Consider the following 19727-nt stretch of genomic DNA (forward strand, 5'->3'; position numbering starts at 1 on the left):
CCTCTAGTTGTTCGTTTCATGAGAGGTTTGCTTTTGTTAAAGCCCTCTGTCAAACCTCCGCCTCTGTCATGGGACCTCAACTTTGTTCTCACCCAGCTGATGAAAGCTCCTTTCGAGCCTGCCATCTGAAGTACTTGACCTGGAAGGTCATTTTCTTGGTGGCTGTTACTTCAGCTCATAGAGTCAGTGAACTTCAGGTCTTAATAATGGATGCACCTTATGCTAAATTTCATCACAACCGAGTAGTCCTCCACGTGGATTCCTACCGAAGGTCGTGTCGGAATTCCATCTGATCCAGTCGTTTGTCTTACCAGTATTTTTTCCCCGACCTCATTCCCATCCTGGAGAGAGCACTTTGCACACCTTGGACTGTAAGTGAGCCTTGGCCTATTACATGGAGCGGACAGGGCCCCACAGACAGTCCGCCCATATTTTTGTTCCTTTGGATCCCAATAGGATGGAGGTTGCCATTGGGAAACACATTTCTAATTGGCTGGCAGATTGCAAATTCTTTCACTTATGCCCAGGCTGGGCTGACCCTAGAGGGTCATGTCATGACTCATAATGTCAGAGCCATGGCTGCGTTGGTAGCCCACTTGCAGTCAGCCTCCATTGATGAAAATTGCAAGGCTACGACGTGGTCTTCAGTCCACACATTTACATCTCGTTACTGCCTCGAGCAGGATACCTGACGCGATCGGACAGACAGTGTTGCAGAATCTGTGTGGGGTCTAGAATCCAACTCCACCCCCACCCCCCGGCCAGTTTTATTCTGTTCCAGGCTGCACTGTCACTCAGTTTGTATATAGCTTCAGGTTAATCTGAGTTAAGTCTCCTTTGTGAGGCCGAGTTGTCCAATGTTTGTTATTTGTAGTGAGCCTGGATGCTATGGATTCCTCACTTGTGAGAATATAAGGCCTGCTGTCCTCAGAAAGCAATAGCTACAGGTAAGTACCTTCACTTTTCTTTTTCTAAATGGAATGCAAATAGCACTTCAGGCTTTTTGCCCAATCTTTAAATAGGATATTGAATAGTTTGAATCAAACGGGTATCAGTATCACTTTGTAAGTTAGTATACTCCAAGAGTTTAAAATGAGTTCAAATCCTACTGTGGCTCCTTGTGAACTTGGGCAAGTCACTTAACCCTCCATTGCTTAAGGTACAAACTTAAGGCCATGTTTACTAAAGCTTAACGCATTCTAAGTGCTGTGCAGTCCATTTTTTTCCTATGGGCCTTACAGCACTTAAAGCACACTAAGCTTGTTAAATTGTAAGCTTAGACTGTAAGCTTTGTGGGGACAGAGAAATACTGTACCTGAAAGTAACTTGCTTTGGGCTATGACTGAAAAAGGCATGAGCTAAATCTAAAATCCCTTCCTTCCCCCCCCCCCCCCCCCCCCTTCTCTTTAGTTGTATTTATTTGGTATTGTAAAAGGCTATATTTCCTAAATATGAATTGTTCTTTTTTTCTCCCTCAGCCTTTCATTCCTCTTCTGACACTTGGTTGTTCACCAGATGTTCACAAGTTTCTGTGCAGAGCCTTTGTGCCAGCCTGTACTGAGCAGGTCCATGTAATTCCACCCTGTCGAAGTGTTTGTGAGCAAGTGTTCTCAGACTGCAAACATCAGATTGAAACTTTTGCGATCTCCTGGCCTGAAGAGCTGAAATGTGAAAGGTACAATATTGCTACTTTGGGGAGGTATTTTTTTGCTGAAAATTGCAGAGAGTCATTTGATAGCCACTGTAATAAGTGTGTGCTGTGTAACACATTTGTGTTACATGAAAACTAAAAAGATATCTCTATTAAATTATACTGGGAGAATTAAACATTTGTAAGTATTGTAGTGAATTATGTAAAACTAGTAAAAAAGGCCCGTTTCTGACAAATGAAACGGGCGCTAGCAAGGTTTTCCTCGGCTCCCCTGCAGCTACCTGTGTCCAGTGACCCTCTCTCCCCCTGCCCCCCCCTCCAGCCACCCATGTCCAGTGACTCTCCCCTGCCCCCCCCCTCCAGCCACCCATGTCCAGCGACCCTCCTCCCCTGCCCCCCCCAGCCACCCATGTCCAGCAACCCTCCTCTGAACATGGATAAGCTGTGAGGCATGGTTCCCCCCCCCCCCCCCCCGGGTTCTGAAGTTGACTCATAATGGCTATGGTGATGTCAGCCTGATCTACGGAGCCGTCCTGACCAACTCAGAATGAGCCACTGTCCCAGGCAGCAAGTCAGAACGTTGGAGGTGAGAATTATTATATAGGAAGTGTATGTTTGCTATTGTCCTAGCCTCTTTATAATGAAGTTTTATATTAGCTCATGCCTTATTTTGTAGCACAGGGTGAACTACATTCAGACACTGCACATATTCATACAGATATAGCCTGAACAGAAGGGCAAGAGCAATGAGCTATGAAATGTGTTTTTGATCACCTGTATCCTCCTAAGGGATGATAACTTTGAGCAATGCAAAATGGAGTTACAATAGTCTAGATGTGAAAGTACTAAGGAATAGGAAAGAAGACAAATAGTTGGTTGATCTAAAATGGAGAAGATGTTATGTAGTTGTTTTAGTAGAAAGCAGGATTTTTTCATAAGATTGGAAATATGTTGGTCAAATACTTACCTAAAGTTACACCTAAAACTGTAATAGAGCCTTGAAATAAAATGGTTATACCATGAAGTTGAAATGATTAAGAGTGGGTATAGATTTAAGCCAGGGGAACAAGATCGCAACAGATTTATTTGTTTGTTTGTTACATTTGTATCCCACATATTTGCAGGCTCAATGTGGCGTACATGGTACCGTAATGCATTCGCCAACTCCTGTAGAGAAACAATTACAAAATGATGATGTGGTTGAATAAGGTTCAAGTGTTACAGGCACATTAGAGAATCATAGAGAGGAAGAGTTAGGTAGTGATCATTACGAGCTTTAGTATCGTTGTGTTGCAGGGTTCAGGCATTTATGTTGGGTCGGTAGGGTATGCCTTTTTGAACAGGTTGGTTTTTAGTAATTTCCGGAAGTTTAGGTGGTTGTACATTGTTTTCACGGCTTTTGGTAGTGCGTTCCACAGTTGTGTGCTTATGTAAGAGAAGCTGGATGCATAAGTTGATTTGTATTTGAGTCCTTTGTTGCTTGGGTTGTGGAGATTTGGTATGTTCGTGTTGATCCGATTGTGTTTCTGGTTGGTAGGTCTATGAGGTCGGTCATGTATCCCGGTGCTTAGTTTAAATCAGTTCCTCAAGTGCCAGTTCACAATTTCCTGAAGTTACAGAAGAAAATGGGAGACAAGTCCCTTTTCAGAGGAGTCAATAGTTTTTAAGAAGTTGGATGTCAGTAAGTGGGCACTCCTAAAGTTTGGCGTGTAACTACGGACTTACTCTAGTATTCTGTATCAGATTTGGTGTGCAGCTCTGCCATTGTAAAATACCAGCTTAGTGCCCAGTGTTTTGGGGCCTGACTTATAGAGACCAATATTGAATCTACCTCAGTGTGTAATTGTTATTTGAATATGTTTACTGATGTGATTGTCTATTGCCTATGTTCAGTTTATTCCTGCTTTACTCTGTCTTGAGTGAATTTCTTCAAAAAGGCAGTAAATAAATCCAAATAAATAAATCAGCATAAATAAGAAATGTAAAACCAAGAGACTGAGTTAATAATGCAAGGGGAGCCAGAATGATATTAGAGTGTGGGGCCCAAAATTGAGCCCTGGGGGAAACCACAAAATAGATCATGTTGGGAAAAGGTAAAATCAGACCGATATACTGTGTAGGAGCGATGACTTAAATGTTATTGAAATTGGGAAAGCACAGTACTTGAAATCTGAAAGTCAAAGTCTCTGAAGAAGGATGAAATGATTTACTAAGTCAAACACTACGTAAAGATCCAGGGAGATCAAGAGAACATTCTTATTTCTGTCCAAGGTTGTTATGATAGAGTTTGTAAAACTAAGAGAGAACATATTCAGTATTGTGTGCTTCATGGAAACCAATTCGTATAGGGTGTAAAGATTTAATTATGTCCAGATGAGGTGAAAGCTGAGCAGGCACAAGTTTTTCAACCACTTTAGAAATAAATGATAGTTCCTTGTCATCAGCAGCAGATGAATCCATTACGAGTGGGTTGTGTCCACCTACCAGCAGGGGGAGATAGAGAACACTGAAAACCATAGTGCCTCCTGGACGGCTAGCTCCACCTGCCTCTCAGTATTTCTCTATCTCCCAGCAGGGTTGGACGCAGCTTGTTCAGCTCCTTTAAGATTCTGCCTGGGGTGGCTCCTGTGCTTTTGCCAGTTGTAGAAGGGGTGTTGTGGCTAAGTGGAGCCCACTTTAAAGGCACATAGGTTCGCCCTTTCCCTGCCTTACCCTTCCCCCTATGTGGATGCAGGCATATAGGTTCGCCCTTTCCCTGCCTTTCCCACCCTCTTCTCCCTTCGGATTACCTCTGTAGCTCTTTGCCTCCAACTTTCCTCACAGCATTAAAAAAAAAATCGCGCTTTGACAGCGCTGCTATTTCTGAGGCTTTTCCTGACTGTTCAGCATGACCGGAGCTTGTGGACTTGGTCCTTTGAGGTAAGAGTGGTACTCAGCTCCTCCCGGGAGGGCCCGTGGACGGCGTTTAGATCGGGGTGATTTTGGTGTGAAGCCGCCATTTTGAATTTTATTCCGCCGTTTTTCGGCGATGGCTGCTGAGGGAGTTAAGCGCTGTTCCCGTTGTGGCAAGCGTAGATCAGCAGCGGGGCTCTGTAAAACGTGCTTTTTAGACGGTAGAGCCAGTACAAGCATGGCGAGCGATGATCTTCCCGCTCGATGGAGCTGACAGCGGGCGCCATCTTGGAAGCGCCGCATGACTCGACCCCGTGGTTGTGGAGGAGTCTGAGAGCAGAGGGCGCCTCGGGCCGAGGCTACCAGAGGAGCTCCGTTCCCCGTTGCTCCTAATTCGGAGATGGGAGGTCAGGGTGAGTTTTTCTCCCCTGAGTTTGTGCTTCTTTTACATAAAGCCTTCATGCTGAAAAGAGCTGTGCCGCAGGTGTCTGACACTGCATTTCTACCTGGTCCCCCTCCAACTGATGATGGCCTGGGGCTGATGCTAGACGTGGATGCCCCTGAGCGTTGAATGCACGTAAATTTCCCTTTGGAGAGTGGTGCACTCCCCCCCCCCAGTGGTCGGGCTGTGGGGACTCTGAGGGATCTGGCAGGCCTTCGTGGTCTGAGGAGCCAGAGGAAGGTGCCGGATTGCCACTGGATCTGGATGATCCCACTGCGGTTCAGATTTTTCACCACAATGATTCTTCCCGCTCGATGGAGCTGGCAGCGGGCGCCATCTTGGAAGCGCTGCACGGCTCGACCCCCGCGGTTGCGGAGGAGTGTGAGAGCAGAGAGGCGCCTCCAGCCGAGGCTGAGAAGCTCCATTCCCCGTGGCTCCTAATTCACCGGGCCGCTCCTTTACAGATGTAGGAGGACGCCTTTCCCTCTTTTTCTCAAGGAGTGGACCAAGATTATCTCAGATCAGTGGGTCCTGGACCTGGTCAGAGAAGGTTACCGATTGGAATTCGGTGCCCCGGTGAGAGATGTGTTTGTGGAGTCCCGATGCGGCACTGCCGTCAAACGGGTGGCGGTAGAGGAGACCTTACAAGTCTTGTTGCACCTTGGAGCGGTGATCCCTGTGCCTCCCGCCAAACACGGCTGCGGTCGTTACTCCATTTATTTAGTGGTGCCGCAAAAAAGCAGGTCTTATCGGCCCATTCTCGACTTAAAGAAAGTCAACGAGTCACTAAGAGTGCGGCATTTTCACATGGAAACCCTGCGCTCCGTCATTGCGGCGGTTCAGCCAGGAGAGTTTCTCAAGTCTCTGGACCTGAAAGAAGCTTACTTGCAGATTTCTATATGGCCCCCGCACCAACGGTTCCGGTTTGCGGTGTTGGGAAAACATTTCCAGTTTGGGGCCTTGCCTTTTGGCCTCGCCACAGCTCCCCGAACCTTTTCCAAGGTAATGGTGGTAGTAGCTGCCTTTCTCAGGCGAGAGGGTATCTGGGTTCACCCGTACCTCGACGACTGGCTCATCAGAGCGGACTCTGCAGTAGAGAGTCGTCACGTAACAGCCAAAGTGGTCTCAGTACTGCAATCTGTGGGCTGGGTCATCAATATACCCAAAAGTCACCTGACCCCCTCTCAATCTCTAGAATATTTGGGGGTCCGGTTTGACACGGCCTCGGGGTTTGTCTTTCTACCCCACCAAAGGCGGTGCAAGCTTCAGAATCAGGTCCATCTGCTCCTGCGGATGCCTTGCCCGCGAGCTTGGGACTTTGTCCAGCTGTTGGGGGTCGATGACAGCCACCTTGGAAGTGGTGCCATGGGCGAGAGCGCACATGAGACCTCTGCCGATTGCCCTGCTTCAACTATGGTCTCCTATGTCCCAGGATTATCAACGCAAACTCACGTAGCTCCCTGCGGCCTGACTCAGTATGGAGTGGTGGCTCTCAGACAGCATGCTGCGGCGAGGAATGCCGCTAGCGCTTCCCGATTGGTGCCTGGTGGTAACGGATGCCAGCCTGAAGGGCTGGGGAGCACATTGCCAGGGAAGCTCTGCCCAGGGTCTGTGGACACCCGAGGAAACGGTGTGGTCCATCAATCGCTTGGAACTGAGAGCGATATTCCAGGCTCTTCGGGCCTTTCACAAGACTCTGGAGGGACTGGCTGTCAGAGTTCTGTTGGACAACACGACAGCAGTGGCCTACATAAATCGTCAAGGTGGCACTCGGTGCCAAGCACTGGCCGCAGAGGCCGTTGAGATATGCCACTGGGCCGAGCTACAGCTGCAGCTTCTGTCAGCAGCTCACATAGCAGGTTAGAGCAACATGCAAGCCGATTTTCTAAGCAGGTATCAAATCGACCCTCCAGAGTGGGAACTGGCAGACGAAGTGTTCCTTCAGATCTGTACCAAATGGGGAACGCCCGTAGCGGATCTTATGGCCTCAAGCACAAATGCCAAAGTCCCGTCCTTTTTCAGCAGACGGAGAGATCGTCGCTCGGCAGGGTTGGATGCCTTGGCTCAACCCTGGCCTCCGCGCCTCCTATATGTGTTCCATCCTTGGCCCTTAATAGGGTGTCTCCTGCGAATTCGGCTGCATCAAGCAGTGGTGATCCTCATTGACCTGGATTGGCCCAGGCGGCCGTGGTATGCGGACCTCCGGCGGATGCTGATGGAGGCTCCCCTTCCCTTGCCTCTGGTACCGAACCTGTTGACGCAGGGCCCGGTGACCATGGTGGATCCATGCCGCTTTGGTCTTACGGCATGGCTATTGAGAGGGCGCAATTGAGATATAAGGGCTATTCTAACAAGGCCACCTCACCTCTCTTGCAGGCCCGCAAGCGTTCCACTTCCGTGGCCTATGCTCGGATCTGGTGCCAGTTTGAGGCTTGGTGTGCTTCTAAAGCGATCACACCATGCGGGCTTCTGTCTTGCCGATACTTGACTTTTTGCAGGATGGTGTACAGAAAGGCTTGGCCTATAATTCCCTGCGTGTTCAAGTGGCTACGTTGGCATGTTTTCGGGGGAAGGTCTCGGGCCTCTCCCTGGCTGCACATCCGGACATTGCACGATTTCTTAGAGGGGTGCTTTGGCTCCGGCCTCCCGTGCGGGCCCCTTGTCTGGCTTGGAAACTGGGGCTAATATTAAAGGCTTTTCAGTGTTCGCCCTTTGAGCCGCTGAGGCGAGCTTCGGAGAAGGATGTGACTCTAAAGACAGTCTTTTTGGTGGCCATTACATCGGCGAGACGGGTGTCTGATCTCCAGGCGCTGTTCTGTCTAGACCCATTTCAGCAATTCTCAGAGTCCGGAGCTACGGTACGTACTGTGCCTTCCTTCCCGCCTAAGGTGGATTCAGTGGTTCACCTAAACCAGCCTTTTTTTCTGCCCGCCTTTACTAGGGAGGAGTTTCCGGAACCTTTTGGGCAGTTGCACCTTCTGGATGTGCGCAGGGCTCTGTTGCAGTATCTGCAGATGTCAAATGCTTTCAGGACCTCTGATCACCTTTTTGTATTGTCAAGTCCTCGCAGAGGGTCCCCAGCGTCTAAAGCCACTATAGCCCGTTGGCTTAAGGGAGCCATTTTTTCTGCATACCTGCTATCTGGCCTGCCTCCGCCTGACGCCTTTAAGGCACATTCCACAAGAGCGATTTCCTCCTCTTGGGCTGAGACGGGAGCACTCTTTCTTAAAGAGATATGTAGTGCAACTACTTGGGCTTCTAAGCTCTCTTTTGCCCATCATTACAGGCTGGATGTGGCTGCCAGGAGGAACGCGCTGTTTGGAGCACAAGTGCTTGCGCGTGGTGTGGTTTGTTCCCACCCTATTTAGGGATTGCTTTGATACATCCCATTCGTAATGGATTCATCTGCTGCTGATGACAAGGAAGGGAAAATTAGGTTCTTACCGTGGTAATTTTCTTTCCTTTAGTCACAGCAGATGAATCCATGATCCCTCCCTGATTGACTCTGTTTTGTGTTCAGTTTTTCCTGCAGACATGTTCCCTCATTGTGAGAAGTTGAAAAACAGTTTTTCAGGATTTCTGTTCTACTACAGGAGGTTGAGTTCGTCCCTCCTTTGTGTTATTGCTTCTGTTCTGGGGCGTTCGTTCTCTGTAAGGGAAGTTCATGTTATGCTACTTTGCGGTTTAATACTGCTTTGGAAGCTTCAAAATACTGAGAGGCAGATGGAGCTAGCCGTCCTAGAGGCACTATGGTTTTCAATGTTCTCTATCTCCCCCTGCTGGTAGGTGGACACAACCCATTCGTAATGGATTCATCTGCTGTGACTAAAGGAAAGAAAATTACCAAGGTAAGAACCTAATTTTCCCATTTGAGAGAGGCCAGTAATTAGATACTATTTGGGGGCCTGCTTTAGGGTCTTTTAATCTGGGGTGAATAATAGTTTCCAGAGTAAGGGAAATTCACCATACATCAAAAAGAAAGGTGGACATTGGATCCAGTAATTCAGTAATGGTGTTTATAGCTAACACTGTTCTCTTGTCCTCTAGCATTGTAGGAGCCTGAAGGTGGAAAGAGTGCTCACAGGAAGATGGGATGAAGACAGATTAGTAGAGGGAAAAGAATCAGAGGGGGAAATATTCTCAAAAATATGATCTGATGTCCTGTTATGCAAAATAAGGAGAGTAGATTGAATATGGGATAATTTATCCTTAAATGCTCAGGCTAAACCAACAGCTATAAGATTTGAGGAGTAAACAGGATTGGAGGGGAGGAGGTTATTTAAGTTTTGGGTTTTTTTAACTATCTTAAAAAGGCTATATGTAGTAGTATCTTTCCTACATAAATTGTTATAATAGTCCTGCTTACCTGTGGTAATGGAAGCTGTATAGCATCTGGCTTGTTCTTTATATTTGTCTAAAGAGGCTAGTGAATGAGATTTTCACCATAGACACTCACAGTGGTGAAGTTGGGATTTCATAAGTCTCGAGCCTTGGTGGTACCGGGGGGGGGGGGGGGGGTCTATTTTAAATAGCAGAAATATTTCTCTTGTAACAGGGCTTATTGGTGTCCTATAAATCAGTTTTGAGTGGACAGTGGTAGAGTAGGAAAATCATCACGGAAAGGGTCTCAACAGGATAGAAAAGAATCTAAAGTAAATGTCTTAATATTTGTGAATTTCAGTGCATTCCATTAAGTGCATGTCGGTTAAGCGCATGCTCTGTTTAACTGCATGGTGTACTTCGCTCCCGTTTTTGGCGCCATCAATTCCTAAGGGGACAAACTTCGGTTCAGCACACCAGTGATAAATGCAAGATTCGCTTATATGCATGGTTTAAGACCGCTCCTCTGCATGAAAGACTCCGCATAAGCTCACGCACAGAATATGGAAGCCGATTGGCACATGACAAAGGGGCGATAAATTCGAATTCTATCGCATAACTCTCATTAGTTATCTGCCTAATGCAGTAACCAATGAGAGTTAATTTGTTAGAATAAGTGAAAGAAAGTTGTTAGTGTACAATGTGTGCGGCAGCGGCGCACAACTGTAAGACTTTAACACTGGCTGAATGAATAGAAGTTCTTAAAAAATTAGAAAACAAAGTCAAGCATCTATTGCTAAAGAATATGGGGTCAATCCCAGTCATATTTCACATATCTTGAAGCAGAAAGATCAGCTTCTGGAAGACTGGCAAAACGATACAAATCCACACAGGAAAAGTAAATGGGCGGGAAAAGCTGAGGATGTAGAAGATGCTCTTCTTTGGTGGTTTTCTCAAGTCAGGAGCAGACAGTTTTCCTGTCAGTGGTCCACTGCTTATGGAGAAAGCTAATCAGCTAGCTGAAGGTCTTGGATTACTGAATTCAAAGCCACTGTTGGATGGTTTGGAAAGATGGAAGGAGAGGAACAACATAAAATTCTAGAAACAGCATGGTGAAAAACAAGACGCTGATGACTTTGGTGCTGAAAATTGGGTTGTTTCAGTTCTTCCTACCATCTTGAATGACTTTGCACCTCGTGACATTTTCAATGCTGACGAAAACCGGTCTTTACTGGCGAGCGATTCCTGATGGAACACTTGCATTCAAACAAGCCGAAACTACAGGAAGTAAAATGTCAAAGGAACGACTGACAATCCTTCTTTGCTGCAATATGGATGGGAATGAGAAGTTGGAACCCAGCCGGTATTACTGAAGAGGAGTTTCATCACTACGTAGCTGTTGATTATGATCTACAAACAGCTGCCGACACACTGATTTCGAGATATGCGCCTACATGCAGGCAACGGCTGATGATTAAGCAGATGATGAAATGAGCAGCGAGCAAATGCTGACAAAATTCAACAACCTCAGGTCACTTTTGCAAGAGCGCTGGAGAGTCTCAACACCGTGCGGGCCTATCTGAAGGCCACTGGATGTCAGTGCTATGACAGTTTTTACCGTCTGGCAGACGTAGTCTATGGAACTCATAGACACAGTAGTGTACAGAGGACTATGACTGATTAGTAAGCCTAACGTCAATTAACGGAGACTGTATACTGTACTTATAATAAACAGTACATGTGTTTATCAGATTTCAAGCTTCTTTTGGTCACTGCGGTTAAATGCACGCTCCGATTAACTGCATGTATTTCTTTGGTCCCAGACCCTTGCTCTTAAGCGGATTGCACTGTATTCTATTCTCTCGTCATCTTCACTTCTCCTTCCGTCCCTTTTGTGTTTCTCCCTTGAATTATATTTAAGTTTTCTCCTCTTAGATTATTAATTCCCCCATTGTATCACTAGACTTCCTTTGTATTCTCTCCCCCCTCCACCTAATCTAATTTACAATTGGTTGTAAACTTCTTGGACAATCATTTTATTTATGGTATATTAAATAAAAGTGAACTGAAATGTGAACTATGTAGAATGGGCAAATAGCCAATGAAAGATAATAAGGGAGTGATCTGACCAAGGAACAGGTACTGCATTAATGGACTCTCCTTAGTGTCAGCAGCAGATGAATGAATCAAGAGACATGTGGGTTGTGTCCATCTACCAGCAGGTGGTGATAGAGAGCACTGAATTGCACTGTGCTTAATAGGACATAACATTCCGTGGCCAGTCAACATTCTCTGTCTCCCGCAAGCAGACAGCTGTGTTCCACAAGCTCCTGGCTTCTGGTTAGCTCCTGTTCTGGCTTTGCTGGTTCAGTAGAGCTGAGGGTGTTCTGGCTGAGCGACGCCAGCTTTAGGGGGTACACCTGGTCACCCCAGGTCCCCCACCCCTCTCCTCTCCCTGACTTTCCACCAGCCCTTCCTCACAGATTTGCTGCCTCTTCTGATGGAGGAGCCGGTGGCCATTTTAAATGTGCCCTCTGCGGTTACCGTGGCCATGTGTTTTTCTCCATTGATGGCTATTCTCGCTCCGGCAGTCAGTGCAGGTGGCGAGAGGAGGACTCCAGGAGGTTCACTTGCGGGGGACACGGATATTCCCTTTTCCATGGAGTTTGTTTTATTGCTTCATCTAGCTTTCCTGCTAAAGTTCTCTGCTTCTGTAGCTGGGGGCTTGCCTGACATGGCTGTGCTGGCTGTGCTTTTCAGTCCTTCTCCTTTACCCACAAGGCCTCTGCTTCAAACACAGATGTTGGAGATCAGGCTCGGATGCTGATTTGGAGCCCCTGGTTTCTCTTGGCCCACTGTATCGTACACAGTGTAACTATAATTATTTGGTATCATAGCTTTGTATAGGTCCTTTCTTTTAGTGTAGCAAAACAGGAGGGTCAATGGGTGGGGGGTTAATATATCAGGATACCTTGCAATTTGTAAAGGTTTTTGAAGGCGTATGTAATGGAGCAGATGTTTTACGACAGGAATAAGAGAGGGTCAATGGGGGGGGGGGGGGTGGTTAATATATCAGGATACCTTGAAATTTGTAAAGAGTTTTGGAGGAGTATGTAATGGTGCAGATATTTTAGTACTAAGGAGTAAGGAATGTTCTATCTGCTTATTATACTGTTCCCCTCAATTGTTTCGGGGAGACTATTTCTCCCTGTTAACATTTTTTAGTTACATTGGATGTAGATGTGACCATTTTGGTGATTATGGGAGACCTTAATATAGCTTTTTCTCCCAGTACACAATTATACCATTAATTATTTGATTCCTTGGCTGCACTCTCCTTGGAGCAGATTGTTAAGGTGGCTACTTATCAAGCAGGGCATATTTTAGATTTGATATTTGTCTCCTCTATTTGGGCTATGAGGGTGTGTGTTGAGTTAAGGAAATTGGGATAGTCAGATTATGTACCTTGTTGTTCTTTTCTATCCTTGATGTAGATAATGGTGAAGGACATTCTTGCCAGTTGCTCTTAAAATGCCCTTGGGTGGAGGGTGATTTGTTATTAGAAGAGTGGGCCCCTAAATTGAGAGATATATAATCGCTTCCCATTGAAACAGTGGTATCTCATAGGAATGTTACATTAGAACAGGCACTAGATGTTGTTGCCCGAAGTGAACCTGTTTAGAGAAGGGGAGTTTTAGACCTGCGCCATGGTTGGAATTATGTCAGGTTGAAAGGGCATGGTAAAGGACTAGGGTTGAGGATATAAAAGATGATTACATAGTAACATTTCTGGAGTGTACTGTTGCTATTAGAAATGAGTGGGAGTTTTATTTTCAAAAAAGTATTATGGAGGCAGTGAACTGCCCATGAGAATTGCACTCACTTGAGTATCTTCTGATGTTAAAATGTTGTCCCCTTGTACGTCTGAAGAACATATGGGGTTTTTCGAGCAGAAAGTTGCTCAAATACTGGCCAGTTTTCTGATCGGGCTACATTGAATGAAAAACATCATGAAATGCAGGATGAGTGGAGTGATTTTGCTTTAGTGTGTTTTAGTGTGTGAACAAGAAGTCAGTAAGTACTTACAGTGCTGTCGATCAACAGGATCTGTGGTGGATGCTTGTTCTCCAGGTGTTTTGAAAGGGGTTAAACACTTTGTTGTACCAGAGTTAGTGAAAACGGTAAATTTGTTTTTGATAGCAGGTTATTACCCTAACGAACTTAAAATAGCAACTATCCATCCAGTTCTTAAGAATGTTAAATTGGGAGTGGAAGATCTATCAAATTACCATCCCATTTCGCCAATGTTAGCTAAGGTTTTGGAGCTTGCTGCTTATAATCAACTTGATAGTTTTTTAAGGGAACATTCTATATTGGCTGATTTTCAGTATGGCTTCCTCAGGCGCACACCCTTAGTAAAAGCCATAGTAGATGAGATATGGATAGGTCTGGATAGGCATGTTAGTTTTTTCTTTGCTTTTCTAGACATACCTGTTGCTTTTGATGCTTTGAATCATGTAATTTTATTTCAACTGCTTCATGCTTGTGGCTTAGCAGGGACCTTCTTGAAATGGTTCCAGTCTTTTTTAACTGACAGGCTGCCGTACAGATGGGAATGGGGCTTGATATACCGCCTTTCTTTGGTTACAATCAAAGCGGTTTACATACTATATTCAGGTACTGATTTTGTACCTGGGGCAATGGAGGGTTAAGTGACTTGGCCCAGAGTCACAAGGAGCTGCAGTGGGAATCGAACTCAGTTCCCCAGGATGAAAATCCGCTGCACTAACCACTAGGCTACTACAGACTGTCAAGTGTATATCAGTTAGTAACAGGGGTGCCACAGGGTTCGACATTGACTGCAGTTTTATTTACCATCTACTTGTCTCCGTTATGTCAAATGATGCGATCTCCGGCAGTATCATACACAGTGTACAGAGATGACATACAATTTTTTTCTCCCTGTGTCACCTGTTGATACAGATGTGGTGCCCTGGTTACAAACAGTCTTTGAGGCTGTGACAGATTGGTTACAGCAGAATAAACTGCAGATCAGTGTTGCCAAAACTAAAGTGATGTGGATTGTTAAGGACCTTGCAATAGTGCTGCCTGACACAATCCCGTTGATGGTTGTCCCTGTTAAGGTCTCTAATCGGGTAAAAATAAATATAGGGATTTTATTAGACTTCACTTTTACTTTTAGGCTTCAGGTGCAAATATTGATCAGGAATGTATATTTTAAGTTGAAAATGTTGAGTAAATTGAAACCTTTCTTACCTTGAGTTGTCTTTAAGAAGATATTGGAAGCAATGGTAATTAGCGGAATAGATTACTGTAATATCGTTTATGGGATTGCCAGGTTTTTGTCTTCAGGTGCTTCAGGTGGCAATGAATTTGGCCGTACAGCTATTAGGCCTGTCATGATCTGAGCATTTATCTGTGCACATGAAGCATCTGAAATGGTTACCAGTGCGTAGTAAGATTTTGTACAAAATGTTAGTAATGCTTAATCAAGCACTTCACCATGATTCTTATGCTATAAAATGGTATCTACCGGCTCCATCCTTGAAATCGCAACACAAATGTGAAATTGTTATTTCTTAACTCCAACATATACATTTGGAGGTTATGCGGTCTGGTACTTTTTCCATTTATGGACCTATTGAATGGAATAAATTGTTTTTGCGGCTTAAAAGTGGAACCTGTTTGTCTACTTTTTAAGAATTTTTACTGCACCAGACGAATCATGATTAAATCTAAAAAAAGGACTTTGGGCAATAATTAGACTCCTTGTTGTAACTGTATGCTACTGTTGCTGCTGTTATGATTTTTTTTTTTGTTCATATGTTTTTGTTATTCTGATTTGTACTCCACCCTGGATAAGGGCAAATTAGAAACAATACATTCCATATCATCATGCTGATCAATCCATAGACTGGTGGGTTGTGTCCATCTACCAGCAGGTGGAGATAGAGAGCAATCCTTTTGCCTCCCTATATGTGGTCATGTGCTGCCGGAAACTCTCCAGTATGTTCTCTATCTCAGCAGGTGGTGGTCACACACAGCAGCAGCTCTGGCTAGGCCTCTAAGCCTAATTTTTAGGTTTTGTTGAGTACCTGGGGTTGAGGGCTCTTCTTGAGCAAGTGCAAACCTGGTGGCGCCAGGTCCCTCCTTTTCTCCCCCCTCCCGCTGGCTCCGTTAAAAAAAAAAAAAAAAATTTTGGACGTCCTTAAAGGCTTTTATTTTGACGTTTATTTAAACGTTTATTGCAGCTACTCACTGGGACACCAGGTCGTTACAGCTCGGAGCGAGAAGCAGGTAATTTTTACCTTTTTTATAGCGGGCAGGGGGTTCCCCGATTGATCTCCACGTGGCCTATGGCGTCGGAGGGCGAGGGCGCGAAGAATTGCTCCCCGGACCGCGTGTGCGCTCCTAACGGGGATGCGGGGGTATTAGTCTGATTCGCCCTTGTTGGGTGTCGGTTCGGAGGCCGGTCAGTGTCCCGGGTCTTCCTCCGGTGCGGCGGTTTTTCCCGCCATAAACGCCCATCCCCCGCTGCTTGCCTCCGCCATCTTGGCTGGCCACTCTGCTCGGACGGCTTCTTCTTGGGCCGCCCTTGAGCTGGGAGACGTTCATGCCATGGCCGCCCTTGATTTGGGCGACGGCAAAAAAGCGGCTAAAGTTAAGCGCCGTTCTTCCCGCGCGGCTCCTTCGCGGAGTGTCGCGCCGGACGCCATCTTGGATGCGCAGCATGTTTCTTCCCCGCTCTTGCGAGCGCCGGTTGAGGGTGCGTCTAGGGCTGTGGCCCAGGCTGCTGAAGTGCACAGTCTGGGGGGTTTCTCCCCCGAGTTTATTTTACTGCTGCATCAGGCCTTCATTATGCAAAACGCTGCCCCTTCTCCCTTGTCTGATAAAGGGGTTGAGGCCCCCGGAAATAAACGCCCTCGGGTGGATTCCCAGGCCTTAGAGGACTCTGTTTCCTCTGATGTAGATGAGGGCAGCGTATCTGAGTTCTCCCAACGGTCCTTTGGGGATTCCTTGGAGGAGACGGATTCCCACTCGGATGGAGCGGATGACCCCTCTGCAGCGCGGATCTTTCGCTCAGAGGATTTGCCCAACCTGTTAGTGCGGGCCATGAGCATTTTGAAGATTTCCTCTCCGGAGGACGTCTCTCCATCAGCCCCTGTTGGCTCCGCCATTATGCTGGAGACGAAGCGCCCGCCTAGAACCTTCCACGTGCATAATGCCATGCACACCTTAATTTCGGCTCAATGGGATGTCCCGGAAGCGAGCCTCAAAGTGGCTAGGGCTATGTCCCGCCTCTATCCTTTGCCTGAAAGTGAACGGGAGGCCTTTCTTTGGCCTACCGTGGATTCTTTAATCACTGCGGTGACTAAGAAAACGGCGTTGCCGGTGGAAGGTGGCACGGCCCTAAAGGACGCCCAAGACAGAAGATTGGAAGCGGCCTTAAGGTCGTCCTTTGAGGCGGCTGCCTTAAGTTTGCAGGCCTCAGTTTGTGGCTCCTACGTGGCCAGGGCGTGCCTGACGATTGTGCAGCGGGCTTCCCCCTCGGATCCTTCCTTGAGGGCTGATTGGCCGGCCCTGGAATCGGGCTTGGCTTATTTGGCAGACTTGCTGTATGATGTCTTGAGAGCCTCGGCTAAAGGTATGGCTCAGACAGTCTCTGCGCGGCGGTGGCTTTGGCTGAAACATTGGTCTGCGGACCACGCCTCTAAGTCCCGCCTGGCTAAGTTGCCTTTTAAAGGCAAGCTGCTCTTTGGGGTCGAGCTGGACAAAATTGTGACCGATCTCGGCACATCTAAGGGCAAGAGGTTACCAGAGGTCAGGGCTCGGGCTAGTGCTCGCCCCGGTATCTCCAGAGGACGGTTTCAGGAAGCCTGTCGGTACCGCCCGGGCAAGTCGGGCTCCTCTGCCCCCTCTTCCTTCAAGAGGAACTTCTCCCCCAAGCAGCATTCCTTTCGCAGAGACCGCCGTCCCGGAGGTGCGCCCTCCGGTCCTCCCCCAGGGTCTCGTACCCAATGACGGGGTCCTGGTCCATGGCTCAGTGCAAATTGGAGGACGCCTGTCCTCGTTTCTGGGCGAGTGGACCAGGGTAACTTCAGACGCTTGGGTGCTGGAAGTCATCAGAGACTGCTACAAGCTAGAGTTCTGCCGACCCTTAAGAGACGGGTTTGTACTCTCTCCCTGCAAGTCTCCGGTCAAAGCTGTGGCAGTGCAGCAGACTTTGGACAATCTGATCCGCCTGGGTGCGGTCGTTCCGGTGCCACAAAATCAGCTTGGCAAGGGACATTACTCCATTTACTTTGTGGTACCAAAGAAAGGAGGTTCTGTACGGCCTATCCTCGACCTCAAAGGGGTCAATCGGGCCTTGAAAGTTCGGCACTTTCGCATGGAGACTCTCCGCTCTGTTATAGCGGCAGTGAAGGCAGGGGAGTTCCTGGCATCCTTGGACATCAAGGAAGCGTACTTGCATATTCCCATCTGGCCTCCTCATCAACACTTTCTGCATTTTGCAGTCCTGGGCCGACACTTCCAGTTCAGAGCCCTCCCGTTCGGGTTGGCTACTGCTCCGCGGACCTTCTCCAAAGTAATGGTGGTCATCGCGGCCTTCCTGAGAAAGGAAGGAGTACAAGTCCATCCTTATCTGGACGACTGGTTGATCCGAGCCCCCTCTTATGCAGAGTGCGGCAAAGCTGTGGACCGGGTGATTGCTCTTTTGAGCTCCCTGGGGTGGATCATCAACTGGGAGAAAAGCCAGCTGCGCCCGACTCAGTCCCTGGAGTATCTGGGAGTTCGATTCGACACCCAATTAGGCAGAGTGTTCCTGCCGGACAATCGGATTGTCAAACTTCAGGCTCAGGTGGACCAGTTCCTAGTAGCCTCTCCGCTCCGGGCTTGGGACTATGTGCAGCTGTTGGGCTCTATGACGGCCACGATGGAAGTAGTGCCCTGGGCCAGGGCTCATATGAGACCACTACAACACTCTCTGCTGCAGCGCTGGACTCCGGTGTCGGAGGATTATGCTGTGCGCCTTCCCTTGGACCCAGCAGTGCGCAAGGCGCTGAGCTGGTGGCTGCAGACAGACAAGTTGTCTGCAGGGATGCCTCTTGTGACCCCGGAGTGGATTGTCGTCACGACGGACGCCTCTTTGACGGGCTGGGGAGCCCACTGCTTGGGAAGGACAGCGCAGGGGCTCTGGTCTCCTGCAGAGGCAAAGTGGTCTATCAACCTCCTGGAACTCAGAGCCATTCGGTTGGCGCTTTTGGAGTTCCTCCCGGTACTGGCGTTGAAGCCAGTACGGGTCCTGTCGGACAATGCCACGGCTGTGGCCTATGTCAACCACCAGGGAGGTACCAAGAGCGCCCCTCTAGCCAAGGAGGCCATGAATCTATGCCAGTGGGCGGAAGCGAACCTGGAACAGCTGTCAGCGGCCCACATTGCCGGAGTCATGAATGTCAAGGCGGACTTTCTCAGTCGCCATACCTTGGATCCCGGAGAGTGGCAGCTATCTGCTCAGGCGTTCTTGGACATCACGAAGCGCTGGGGCCAGCCGAGCCTAGATCTGATGGCGTCATCGGCCAATTGCCAAGTGCCGCGCTTTTTCAGCAGAGGACGGGACCCTCGATCCCTGGGAGTAGATGCTCTTCTCCAACAGTGGCCGACACAGGAGCTTCTCTGTGTTCCCGCCCTGGCCCATGTTGGGCAGGGTGCTAGACCGGGTGGCAAAGCATCCGGGCCGGATAATCCTGGTGGGTCCGGACTGGCCCAGACGTCCCTGGTATGCGGACTTGATCAGGCTCTCAGTGGACGATCCTCTGCGGCTGCCAGTGCAGCAGGGCCTGTTGCATCAGGGTCCCGTGGTGATGGAGGATCCCTCCCCCTTTGGTCTTACGGCCTGGCTATTGAGCGGCAGCGTCTGAGAAAGAAGGGCTTCTCAGACAAGGTCATCGCCACTATGCTAAGAGCGAGGAAGCGCTCTACTTCTACTGCTTACGCCAGGGTTTGGCGTACCTTTGCAGCATGGTGTGAAGCAGGCTCACTTTCTCCCTTCACTGCTCCAATTTCTTCAGTGTTGGCGTTCCTGCAAGAAGGTCTGGAGAAAGGCCTGTCGCTCAGTTCCCTTAAAGTCCAGGTAGCGGCTCTGGCTTGCTTCAGGGGCCGCCTGAAGGGTGCTTCCCTGGCTTCGCAGCCAGATGTGGTGCGCTTTCTCAAGGGAGTTAATCACCTGCGCCCTCCTCTGCACTCAGTGGTGCCTGCGTGGAATCTCAACCTGGTGCTAAGAGCCTTGCAGAAGCTGCCTTTTGAACCCTTGTCAAGGGCATCTCTGAAAGACCTGACGTTGAAAGCAGTCTTTTTGGTGGCTATCACTTCAGCCAGAAGAGTTTCCGAGCTCCAGGCACT

General features: G+C 48.0%; 1 protein-coding gene across 1 annotated transcript in view; it reads left to right on the forward strand.

Annotated features, from left to right (window-relative positions):
- FZD6 (frizzled class receptor 6) overlaps positions 1-19727 on the forward strand; it is a 69590-nt gene that overhangs the window by 16710 nt on the left and 33153 nt on the right. The window contains exon 2 of the mRNA XM_030217564.1: positions 1479-1675. Within this exon, the coding sequence (XP_030073424.1) occupies positions 1479-1675 (197 nt within the window). The remainder of the gene's footprint in view (positions 1-1478; positions 1676-19727) is intronic.

This window comes from Microcaecilia unicolor, chromosome 1 (genome assembly GCF_901765095.1).
Source record: "Microcaecilia unicolor chromosome 1, aMicUni1.1, whole genome shotgun sequence".
NCBI classification, from domain to species: Eukaryota; Metazoa; Chordata; class Amphibia; order Gymnophiona; family Siphonopidae; genus Microcaecilia; species Microcaecilia unicolor.